This window comes from Prionailurus viverrinus, chromosome D4, assembly GCF_022837055.1.
Source record: "Prionailurus viverrinus isolate Anna chromosome D4, UM_Priviv_1.0, whole genome shotgun sequence".
NCBI classification, from domain to species: Eukaryota; Metazoa; Chordata; class Mammalia; order Carnivora; family Felidae; genus Prionailurus; species Prionailurus viverrinus.
This window is the reverse complement of record NC_062573.1, coordinates 6,627,745-6,640,404: the sequence shown is the minus strand read 5'-3', so window position 1 is coordinate 6,640,404 and position 12,660 is coordinate 6,627,745. Positions and strand designations below refer to the sequence as shown.

The following is a 12,660-nucleotide window of genomic DNA, read 5'->3' as shown; positions in this document are numbered from 1 at the left end:
TTCGGCTCAGGTCATGATCTCGCTGTCCCTGAGTTCAAGCCCCGCGTCAGGCTCTGTGCTGACAGCTCAGAGCCTGGAGCCTGCTTCAGATTCTTTGTCCCCCTCTCTTTCTGCCCCTCCCCCACTCAGACTCTGTCTCTCTCCATCTCTCAAAAATGAATAAACATTTTTAAAAAAATTTTTTACGTAGATCAAATAACCCACATCTGCAATTGCTCAAAGGATGAAAAATATAAAATAACATTTATTCAATATTGACAAGTGTGTCAAACATTGGGTTAAGGCAATTTACATGCATTCCCTTATTTAATGTCACAAAAATTCTGCACGGTAAGTATCACTTGCCCGTTGTTACAGTTCAAGAGATTGAGGCTCAGATTCTATATTTAGTACATGGTTGGTCACACAAGTCATTAGTAGCGAGGATTTTCACTTAACTGTCTGAATCCAAAGTCCATGCTAGCTAGCTCCAGGACACAACACTTCCCTTCTAGAGAAAAAGGCACTTAAAGAGCAGGCAGTTACTATTACAATATGTCCTTGTCAAAGAATAGATTTAAAAGAAAAAGAGAATTATTGGATTTTTGCATTCAACTTCCGCTGGCTCAAAACCAGAATCCAGAATGCTACCAAAACTGAGGCTATTTACAATAGAGGGTATGCTTACATAACCCGGGAAACGGTTCTGACAATTGTTGACCACAAAAACCAAAATTTTAATTTGTACTAGCTATAGAACTTGAATGTGAGCCCCTGGAATTTGTTGTCTTTTAAAGGACTATTGAAGGTGTTCGTGTGGCTTCATGAAGCTATTACATATACCATGTTGTTCAAACAACGGTGGTAGTGAATTGCGATTTTTATGGAAGGACAAGTTCAACTGGCAAAGGGAAAATTCTGGTGGACTAGGCATTATAATGACATGTCTGTTGAAAGGAGAGCATTTGATGGAAGAGGATATAAACCGTTCTTAAATACCATGCTGTTTTTAAAAAATGGAACATAAATTGCAAGCACTATCATTGAAACAGGAAAGGGAGGTAAGATTAAACTATATAATTTTTCATTTTACACCGCACCTTCCAGAAGGAATGAGATACAGCAATTCATACAGCAGGATCACATTCCATAGAGGAGCAAGGCAACTCAGCTAGTCAAATGGCACCCAAATAGCTTCTTCTCTGTGGGCAGCAGCAAGATAGGATTTGGAAGGTACAGGCACCAAATGTTCCCCCTGCCAGGTAGGATATATTTCAGTGTGTTTTATTTTAAGTCCTATTTGCAATAGCACTCTCCTGGTTCTGAGCAACTCTGCTGTCATTTGAGAGTTATGAGTCAGACAAATGGGAGCGTTAAGAAGTGGAGAATTATAAAACACATCGGCAAGTGTGCTTTGGAACAAGACAGACTACTGTATGAACCCTGACTTTCCCTCTTACTTACTGTGCCCACCTCAATTTCTTCACTCAGTATCTGGGACTACCAATAATAGAATAACTACTAGTGGGGTGTATTCTAGCAAACGATTAGCAAAGAAGACAGTATAGGATTGTACACTGGCTATGAGCACAGGCCCTGGATGGCTTTGCCACTTGTTACCCGTGTGGCCTTGGGCTAGCCCTATATGAAACTCTCCCCGAGCCTCAGTTTCCTCATCTGTAATTTGGGAATGATAATAGGATCTACTTCGGAGGGTTGCTGTGAAGACTAAATAAAATAATCCATAGTAAATGTCTAATTTTTAATAAACATAAAGCGCATAGTATGATGCCTAGCATATAACAGATATTTAATAAACAGTAACTGATATTATACCTTATAAGCAGGACAACATAGTAAGTATACACATGCTGCAGAAAGGCTGGATAAATTTCAGAAAATAACACATGATTTGGAGTCTCTGAAACAAAGAACTCACACTGTAATAGATCTTGGGACAGGGGCTTATGCAAGGTGTTATCAACAAAGGTCCTTCCATCAAATCTCTGAGCGCCCTCGCGCACGTCAGCTAGCTGGTGTCCATGGCACCACTGTGCACATATACACAACCTGCAGCTCCAGGGAGGGCAGCTATTCTCCTTGGTGTCTTTTCCCTGGGGTTTCTTTAATGATGGTGTCAAAACTACAAAAGAATACACAAGAGGATGGGGAGAGAGGCTCACACAATTGAAAGAGGACCATACAATTCCATAAATATTTATTGAGCACTACTGTTAGCCAGGAAAAATCCCTCTCTTTCATGTGGGCAACTTCAATAGCGACTCCATAAACCTGATTTTGCTATTCTAAGATAAACTTTCGCCTTATCTATAAGTTAACAGGGCCAACATTTGTGAATTTTCCTTTGAGAGGCAAATTCAACATTGTGGACATGGTTGGATTAGACCCGACCAGAGTAGATACAACTGAAAACAGAATCACCAGAGAGTTGGCGTGGTTCACCTGGGGCTGAGAGAGTGGGCAAGAGGAGCTGAGTTTATATATGGCAAGATTCTGTGATCACATTCAGGCAGGAGCTCAAGCTTCCTGGCCTGGCCTCCGACGTCCTCCATGATCTGGCTTCTTCATCTCTCCCGCTTTCCCACGTGCTCCCTAAGCATCGTGCACACAAAATCCCACCCTGCACACAAAATCTGATCCATCCTCCCTGCCTTGTGCCTATTCTGTATGGAATGGCCATTACCCATTCAACTCCCAGACTGGACCCGCCATTGTGTGCATGTCTTTCTCAAGCCAGAAGCTGCTGGAGGGCAAGGAGGGAATCCCACTCACATCCGTATGTGTAACTCCAATCCAGGGACTGCAGATAGAGATCCAGTAGGAAACAGTGAGAAGAGCCCAGAATGAAGGCTGGTTTCAAACGGAATCTCTGTTTCAAATACTAGCTTACTAGCCACTAGTAAATGCCACTTACTAGCCATATGACCTTGGATCAGTTAACCTCTGTATACTTCAATTTCCTCTTCTGTAAGATGGAGACAATGAGGCACTTAACTGGGTTGTTGGGAAAATCAAATCACTGTAGATAACATAAAGCACTTGGAAGAGTGCTTGGCACAGGGTTAAGAGTTATGTAAGGCTTCATTATAGCTGTTGACATTCGCTATCCTGGTTGTTAAATGTGTGTGTGATAAAAAAAAAAAAAAATGAAGGGGGAAGGGAGACTGTGTCCTGTAGCCAAGCAAACGTTGAATTCACAAGCTGGCTCAGTGCTGCCCTGCTAAATGGACTGTCCGGTGCCGCCCCTCACTGTGCACTGTCAAAGGAAACACTGAGCTTTCACCCTGGCTGGTATTCATGACCTCATTTCTTACCTGGGCTCCCCGTCCACCCCAGCCAGTCGGGTACTCTCAAATCCTGCGGCAACAGCACTGCACGAAATACAAAGGACACCAAGCCTTGTGTCCCAGCCCTGGTCCTCAGACACCAATGCTGAGCATTACAGATGATCTTGTCCAACATCACTCCTGAAACATATGGGGAAACTGAGGCCTGGAGAGGTTGTGTCTGTCTACGCTTTGTTAGTGACTGCTTTTCATGCACTCAACTTTATGGTAGGCACTAACAATACTAAAATCATAATTAAGGCTGGAAGGTACTTAAAGTTTACCTACTCCAGTACTTTTCAAACTCCACATTCTAGAGTGTCAAGATGAAATGTGAGCTCTGTGGCAAGTATTTCATTCATTCATCTGGTAAATATTTATGGAATACCTATGATGTACCACAAGTCAAACACCACTCCTGTCCTCAGCACCTCACAAACTCATAGGGAAGAGTGACATTAATAATCACACATCTAATAGGAAAGCCCTGTTGTGACTGAGTTTGTTTTAAAATATACCAGAAGGGGTATCTCCACTTATATGCCAATATACTTTCTGGGCGAGAGGAAGAAGGCGAGGTTGGGGCGGTGGGGGGAGTTACAGGTAATGCCTGGCAACTGCCCACTCCACTAGGTTTACCAGCACCAGGGTCTCATGTAGACTAACATGACATGATGTCACCAGACAGCCTGGGAACCACTGAACTAGCCCAACCCACCCCCATTGAAAGACAGGCAAACTAAGAGGCTTAAAGAGTTTAACTCACTGGTCAAACTAGCATAGTCGATAAATGGAAGAACCTTAAAATCTTGTAGTGGCTCACACAGCCTTCCAAAAAACAAGTCCACATCCCACAGCATGGCCTGTGGTCTGACCCCCGCTCCTTTCTCCAGCCTCACCTCACCACCATCCTGCCGCCCACTCACCTCCAGCCATACTGAACTACATGCAAAGCCCCAAATGTGCCTCTGCTGTGCCCATACTATGCCCTCTACCAGAGATTCGAACTCAATGGCCCTAAATAACTCCTACTCCCTTTCAGCACTCAGAACTCAGCTCACATCTCTCTCCTCCAGGAAGCCCTTCGTGAGATGGCCCTCTTCTTCTCCCACAGCACGTACACCTTTACATAGGGACAGGGAAACACTCATCACACAGCGTATCCATCCATTCAACAAGTATTTATTGAACACCTTCTGTGTGCCAAGCACCTGAGGATATGGCAATAAATAAAACAAAGCCCCTGCCCTCATGGGGCTTACATTCTAATGAGGGAATAGGTAACAGAGTGTCAGGTAGAGTTTTGTGCTATTCGATAAAAGAAAGAAGAAGAACGGTTGGTGGAGGGACAGATCGTGGGGGAAGGCTTCTCTGAGGAGGAAGCATTTGCTCAGAGATGGAAAGTGACAATAAGACATGCAAATACCTGGGAAAAGAGCATTTCAGGAAGCAGCAGCAAAGACCTTCTAATCACTGCAATGATTTCTTTGTGTTTTTTCCCTACTGAACTGTAAGGTCCTTGAGGGCAAGGGTTACATCTTAAGCATCTTTGATTTCCAGAGTCAGCACCCACAGCAAACACCCGTGGACCGAGTACCTGAACCTGGCATGCATGCCTGCTGGTTTCTGAGTCCATCTGGTTCCATCTCGCAAGATCTAGCCAGCTTCATGTCTCTCCCTCCCACAGCGCTAAGCCGAGCACAGCTCTCCTTGCCTGATTCTCAGCCTTGCCTGATTCTGTGGCCTGATTTCAGTCCCTGGATTCTCTCTTTATTAGGACCATGGCACTGACAAGTTCTCCGATTTTATCTTGTTCTGGCCCAGACCTGGGACCCTGTCCAGAGCTGGGAGCCTCCCTCCAGGTTTCCTAGGCATGGAAGTCCTCCTCTGAATCCCAAGCCCCAAGCCTGGGGACCCTGACACCTGGAGTCAGACTTCCCCAATGGCTAACCCCTCCCTACCTGGACGTCTGCCCTGCCTGATTCTTGTCTTCCCTCCAAACCACACGTCTCCTTCCTGTTGGGACATCAACCCTCTGACCTCATCAATCCTTTCTGCGGCCATCTCTCCATATGTTCCAGCTTCATAAAACCATTCCTGAATGTCTGCCATAGCCAAAGCACAGAGCTAAGCACCTGAGTCTTTCACGTCACCTGCTGCGGATTCCTGTTACACCAGCAGACCATCTGGATCTAAGTCTCTAGACTTGACTGCCCTAATCACAATCCCAATATTCCCGAAACCCTGTTTAAAAAGCCTTAGAAGCTGAAAATAAAGTCAAATGGCTTTATCCACTCAGCCAACTGCGACAGACACTCCTGGGTGTCTTTGGTGTTTCATTCCAGCCCCCACTAGGTCTAAAATGGGCTCAGGGAGGAATAACCCATTCCTTCATCCACCCTTTCAGCCACCGCTCATTGACACATGCTATAGCCATATGCCAAGGCCTAGAATATAAAATACGGTTCCTACACTGATGATAATGGTGGTGGTGGTGATGGTAACGGTGATGGAGGAAGAGAGAGGAGACGGTGCTAAGATTAGTTACCATTTATTGCACACTTGTGCTACGCTACAATAAGCAATGAGTCTTCTAATACTAACAAAACTATGAGACACTTATTAGCTTCGCTTTACAGAGAAGGAAATAGGCTTAAGAGGTGAAGCGACTTGCTCAAAGTCACACAGCTAAGTGGCAGGGTGTGGTGAGAACCTAAGTCTGTCTGCCTCCAAAGTACAAACTGTTCACTGCTATACAGTTAAGTGCTGAGCAAACAGAACTTAAATGAAGAAGTGAAAGAAAGAGTCCCGGGCCCCGAGGACTCAAAGCTGGTGGAGGAGACAGACACATAAATAGGCTAAGATCTACAATGCAGGGGAGTGCTGATAGGTAGAAACCAGAGCTGTAGGGGAGCCAGGGGAAGAAGCTGTGGCTAACTTGACCTGGAGCGGGCTGAAAGCCTTCTGGAGGAAGCGACTTTGGGGCGAGGCTTTGAAGGATGAGCACTTGGAGCCTGGCGCTCGGCAGGAGCTCAGCCCTCAGCCCTGGCCTGGGCCGCGCCGGGTCCTCCGAGGTCGAACTGTCCACCCTCCCGCCGTGCCCACGCGGCCGGGCCAGGCCTCACCTCCTTCCACTTGAGCTGGCGGATGCTGATCTTCAAGGCGTCCAGGGAGGTCCTGGCCTTGGAGCTGTCCACAGTGACGGGCCGCTGGGAGTGGTACTCGTCCGCCGCGCGGCCTGAGCTCCGTCGGCCGCCCCGGCCCTTGCTCCGGGGCTTCCCGTGCGGGCAGAGGCCCCGCGCCCGCGCCGCCTGCGGCTTGGCCGGGGGCAGCGTGGGCGGCGGCCGCGGGACGACGCGGGCGTCCCCCTCCTCGGCCGCGCGGGGCTGCGCCGGGGCCGGGTCCTTGGGCTGCTCCTCTGGCGTCTTGCGTTCCGGCTCCCCGGCCGCGCCAGAGTCCACGCGGACCTGCTCCGCCGCCGCCTGCGCTTTGGTCACGGCCACCGCCTCCGCCTCCCACCGGGCCGCCAGCTCCCTCTCGGAGCTGCCCCGCTGCATGGCGCTCAGGGCCGGTGCCAGCGCCAGTGCCACCGCCGCCGCCGCCGCCGCCGCTCCGCCGCCCCGGCCCGCGACCAAACTGCCGCCGCTGCCGCCGCTGCCACGCGCTCCCCGCCCGAGCCCGTTGCCATGATCGCTCAGGCTTGGGTTGACAAGGGCAGTCGCCGCCTCGGGACGGGGCCCGGGAAGGGACAATCGCCGCTCGAGCTCCCGCGACCTCATAGGCGGCGGCGCCCACGTGACCGGGCCTGTCACAGAAACCGCGGCGGCCATCTTGGAAGAGGGCGGAAAGCCGCCTGAGCCCGGCCGGAGGGAGGGCGCTGGCTTTCTGACGGAGCACAACTTGGAGAAGCAGAAGGTGAGAAGGGGTGTGCTAAGGTGTTGGGCACTTGTGGGACTCCTGAGCCTGGGAGCTGCGGAAGAGAGACGAGAATCTCAAACTAAGGGCCCATTTGCCCCTCCCCCCGACCCCGTACACAGTCGCTGGGATAACTCCCAGTCGGAAGGGGCAGGCAGAACCTCACCTGCTGGAGGGAACTGCACCATCGGGAATCATCTCTAGCTGATGATGGACGGGACGAGTCCAGGCCCTGGGGGATTAGCTGTCCGCTTAAAGAAACACCTGGCTGGCCCTGGGAGAGCCCCAGACTGAGAAGGGAGACACCTTTCCCTGTTCTCAGAGAGCGCCCTATGGGATGGAGAAGCCCTACTCATTCCCAGTCAACTGGAGGGCATCAACACTGCTTTTCTTATTATGTCACTTTTCTTTTTATTGTGGTAAAATAAACATAACATAAAATTTACCGTTTTTACCTTTTTAGGTGTGCAGCTCAATGGCATTAAGTGCGTTCACATTGTTGTGTGAGAACTATCACCAACAACCATTGCTGGAACTTTTTCATCTCAGGCTGAAACTCTGTACTCATTTAAACCATAACTCCCCGTTCTGCCTCCCCCCACCTCCTGGCAACCAGCATTCTGCTTTTTTCTCTATGAATTTGACTGCTCTAGGGACCTCATTACATATGAGTGGAATCATACAATATTTGTCCCTGTGTGTCTTGCTTATTTCACTCAGCGTAATGCCTTCACGGTTCACCCGTGTTGTCGCATATCTCAGAATGTCATTTCTTTTTAGGACGGAATAATGTTTTTGCTGCCTGTGTCTACCACATTGTCTTTACCCATTCATCTGTCAATGGACATTTGGATTGCTTCCACCTGTTGGCTATTGAGAATAATGCTGCTATGAGCATGGGTGCACAAATCCCTTTTCAAGTCCCTGCTTTCATTTCTTTTGGGTTGCAACATATCTTTAAAGCCAATGCAAGGAGAGGATTCTCCCTTCTCACCTTAGGGAGTCACATTTATTGTTTTTTGTTTGTTTTGTTTTTTAGGGAATGCAGTTGGGAAGGTGTAACAGCATCCCAGAATCCCAGCTAAAGACTGTATCATAACTACTCACAGGTGGCCGCTCTTCCTTATTCATCTGCCCAGTCTCTTGGTTGGTTGGTTGGTTGGTTCGTTGTTTTGGCCCAGAGATTCCCCAGGTAAATAAACTGCCTTGAAATACACTAGCAATAAATTCAAGAGATCAAAACGTCATTTTAGCAGCAGAGGGCGCTCTCATCTCTTTCTCTGGAGGCCATCATAGCTGTATTTCAGTGTTGTAGTTATGTGACTGCCGGTGCCTGAGTTATCTGGGGTGCTTATTTAGAATGCAGGCTCCTGAACCCCAACCCCAGAGACTTTGATGCAGAACATTTGGGTGGGACTGGGATTATGTATGTTAAGTTAGCTCCTCTGCTGATTCTGAGGCAGCCAGGGGCAAGCACCATTGATCTGGTCTATGTCAAGTCTTCTGGAGATCCTTGGAGCTGTCCGTGGTGCCAAGGAGAATGCCTCACCACTCCCTAATCTCTCTCCACCAACCTACTCCCTCTACCAAATCCTGTCTCTCCTCCTGGCATCCCTGGTCTCATCCAGGGGTACCGCCTTTATTCAGTCATTCATGCATGAAAGTTGGAGAGACTTAACTTATTCCTCTCCCCGGCCTCCTAAAACCATTCCATCTCCAAGTCTTATACGTTTTACACTGAAATGTCTCTCTCATCTTTCCTCTTTTATCTATCCTTATTGTCATTGTCCCAATTCAGGCCTTTAGCCTGGACCATTGCACCAGCCTCCTCACGGGTCACCCTTCATCAGACCCCACTCAGATGTCTCCATCTTGGATAAGCTTTCTTCAGTGCCCACAAGCAAGAAATAGTTACTCTGTCCACTCTCCTACTGACATACATGATAACCCTCTACCCTGGTCTGTCTGTCACACTGTAGAGAAATCTTAGCCTCCTCCGTTAGTCTGGGAAGGAACATGTCTGGTCTGATTCATCTCTGTATGCCATTTGCAGGGGCTAGAACAAAGAGGTACTCAGAAAGTAGTGTGAATGAATATTTATTTTATTTACTTTTGAGATGGAGGGGGGTGTGGAAGAGAGAGAGAGGGAGAGAAAATCCCAGGCAGGCTCCATGAGATCATAACCTGAGCCGAAATCAAGAGTCAGATGCTTGACTGAGTGGCCACCCAGGCGCCCTGGAATGCATAATTTAATAGTTGTTTTCCACTTCATTTGCCAAATCTTGAAAGGCCATTCCATGCAGAGATATTCATGTGCATTTGGCTTTGAATCTCAAAGATCTTCTGCCTAAGGGACTTTGCACATGCCCTCCCTTCTGCCTAGAACACTCTCTAGAACTCTGCCTATCTCTCCTTCAAGATTTAGTGTGAATGATACATCTACAGAGATACCTCTGATTTCTCTATCTAAATCAGATCTCTTCAGAAGAAAGAACAATACAGGAGAGAAAAACAAGAAGAATCACAAGGCAATATACAATTGAGTGCCAAATAAGGCAAGGAGTGAAAAAATTGTTTAGGAGTTCAAGGAATGGAGAAGTTACTGTGAATTAGAAGGCTAGATAAGACTTCCTATAAGAGATGGAATATAAACTTTGAGTCTTCAAGATGGTGTAAGAATGAGATAGATAGAAAGTAGGTGGGGTGGGGTGCCTGGGTGGCTCAGTCAGTTAAGCATCCAACTCTTGATTTCAGCTCAGGTTGTGATCTCACTGTTTGTGGGCTCGAGCCCCACACTTAGTCAGTTAGGTATCCAACTCGATTTTGGCTCACGTTGTGATCTCATGGTTCATGAGTTTGAGCCTCATGTCAGGTTCTGCACTGCGTGGAGCCTGCTTGGATTCTGTCTCTCTCCCTCTCTCTCTGCACCTCCCCCGCTCACGTGAGCATGTACTCTCTCTCTCTCTTTCAAAATAAATAAACTGTTTTTAACAAATTAAAAAAAAAAGAAAAGAAAGTAGGTAGGGTGGTCATTCCAGAGGCTGCGGGCAGGACTGCCATGTGCAGTCATGCAGGTGGCCCAGGAGGCCTCAAAAGGGCTGGAATCCAACTTGTACTCTGCCCACCAAGCTCCAGCCATTGAGGCTTTGTCCACTAGAAGGGAACACCTTCTCCAATTGGTTCAAAGGCTCCCAGGGCTAGTGGAGTCCCGTACTGAGAAGACAGGAAAAGGCACTGTACAGGTAGACTTAAGAAGGGGATAATCATGTCTCTTTGGGGGGCAGTGAGCAGACCACACTGGTTGAAACACAAGGCTTAGAGGAAGGGAGGACAGACAATGAGGCCCATTTGAGCTCATTGTCAGGCCTTTGACCACCTTGGTAAACTCTGACTCCTCCAGAAACTGTGTTAGTGGAAAGTCCAACCCCAAATGGGACTCCTCAAAGAGAAGCTTCAGTTACAGCTGCTGAGGAGCAAACAGCAGGTTAGAATTAGACACTAGGACGACCTCTAGAAAATATAAAAATGTGTTAAAAAATAGATCCCCTCCCACCCCCCCATAGTTCTCTCCTTTTCCTTCACAGCACCCACCATGCTTACCGTGGGGATCTTGCTTGCTTGTTTATTTGACGTGGTCTGTCTTGCTGGCCAGAGTCCAAGTGTCTGAAGTGTAAGGTGCTCACTGTTCTTGTTGACCACTATATCCCAATGCCTAGTTCAGTGCCTGGCAGAACTATTTCTTGAATGAATGAATGAATGAATGAATGAACGAACGAACGAATGAGTGAGTGAATGAATGAATGAAAAAGTAATCCCAGATATTCAATAATAAGGAAATCGTTAAGCAAACCATGGCAAGTGCTGTCAATGACAGCTTTAGCCGCTTAGGAAAATGTTGATGATGTAACTAACGCTAAGCAAACTGGTGCAAGCATTGCAATTAGAATGCTGAAAAACCCTTCTGCGTACACAGGGCCTGGAAGAATACAGAGACAAATGAGGACAGCTGTGGTGCGGGAGGCACGAGATCTTGGTTGAAATTTGCCTCTCCATTTGGACCAACTATATCAACCTTGGGGTCTTCATATCCTTAGACCCAGAAGTCCATCCCACTTCCAGAGGTTTCCACTGTGAATCAGAAAGGCAGACTAAGCTTTCCATGGTGATATGTTACCAGGAAAAACCCTCTCTGCCCCCGGCACTGTGCTGCGTATTTTATATATGCCTTGCCATCTACATACAGCAGCCCTGGGATAGGTCCCATCAGAAATCCCATTTCACAGATCAAGAAAGAAATTGTTACTCAGAGAAGGCACTTGCCCACGTCACGCAGCTAGTAAGGGGTTCTAGCTCAGCATGGTCTGACACTGGCACCCGGCTCCCAACACCCACGCTAACTCCCACACCAGGACTTTGTGCACAAAAATACTCAACATATGGAAAGGAAGGAAAAAAAAAAATAGAGAAACCAAAAACCAAACCCTTAACTATAGAGAACAAGCAGATGGTTACCAGAGGGGTAGTGGGTGGGGGGTGGAGGAAAGAGGTGAAAGGGATTAAAAAGTACAATGATGATGCACACTGAGTCATGTAGAGAATTATTGAATCACTATATTATACACCTGGAACTAATATAATGCTGTAGGTTCATGATACTGGAATTAAAATTTTTAAAAAATTAATAAAAGCTAAAAAAAATACTCAACAAATGTTTACACATAACTGAACCCATATGTATGTCTATGTATTTGTATATAAATATATATACACGCCAATCCTCAGCCATGTGAAAATTGTATGCAGAGAAAAACACTGGAAGCAAATATGCCAATATAGTAATAGTGGTTATCCTGGGTGGCGGAATTAGGAGGACTTCGTTTCTTCTTTATTTTTTTCTATATTTTCCAAATTTTCTGCAATGAACATGCATTGTTCTGATAACTGGAAAACATATAATTTTTAAATAAAATAAACATTCTTTGATTGTTCTATCACTTTTGCAGCAAGTCCATTTCTGGGGAGACAGGAAGGAACAGTTCAAGGGAGAGGGATGTAGGCAGCCTGTCCTCCAGCTGTTAGTTTCTGTCCTGTTAGTATCAAAGACCACCGCCAGGGGGCACCTGAGGCCTGGTTTTTGCAGAGGCTGAAGCGGGATGAGGTACAGGAAAGACCCACAGCTAGGAGCTTCTGAGTAAAACTCAAGAGTTCCTGCCTGACTCTATTTGCAGACACACTTTTGCACCACTTGGCTTTTGCAAGTGTTGCTGTCTCTGCCTGGTGCACCCCCTCCACACCCACTGGCCCCTTGTATGGTCAGCGAGCTGTTTGTCCTTAAGCCTCAGATCCCAAATCTCCTCTCCTTTTAGAAATGCGGTGATAGGGCACCCAGGAGCACCAGGGTTCACTGGAACAGGGAGTG

The 12,660-nt window shown here is 47.3% G+C and overlaps 1 protein-coding gene and 1 long non-coding RNA gene across 5 annotated transcripts in view; one reads left to right on the top strand and one right to left on the bottom strand.

The window, feature by feature from the left end:
- TTLL11 (tubulin tyrosine ligase like 11) overlaps positions 1-7,650 on the bottom strand; it is a 239,808-nt gene extending 232,158 nt beyond the window's left edge. For 2 of the 4 annotated variants that reach the window (XM_047829544.1, XM_047829545.1), the window contains exon 1: positions 6,452-7,650. In XM_047829544.1, coding sequence (XP_047685500.1) covers positions 6,452-7,156 — 705 coding nt within the window. In that variant the 5' untranslated portion in view covers positions 7,157-7,650. The remainder of the gene's footprint in view (positions 1-6,451) is intronic. The other 2 variants (XM_047829542.1, XM_047829543.1) reach the window with 2 other exon arrangements.
- LOC125150139 (uncharacterized) lies at positions 7,106-12,443 on the top strand. Its single transcript, XR_007146245.1, has 3 exons — positions 7,106-7,241; positions 8,281-8,433; positions 11,215-12,443. It is a non-coding gene; the product is annotated as an uncharacterized LOC125150139 (long non-coding RNA).
- The last annotated feature ends 217 nt before the right edge of the window (positions 12,444-12,660 follow it).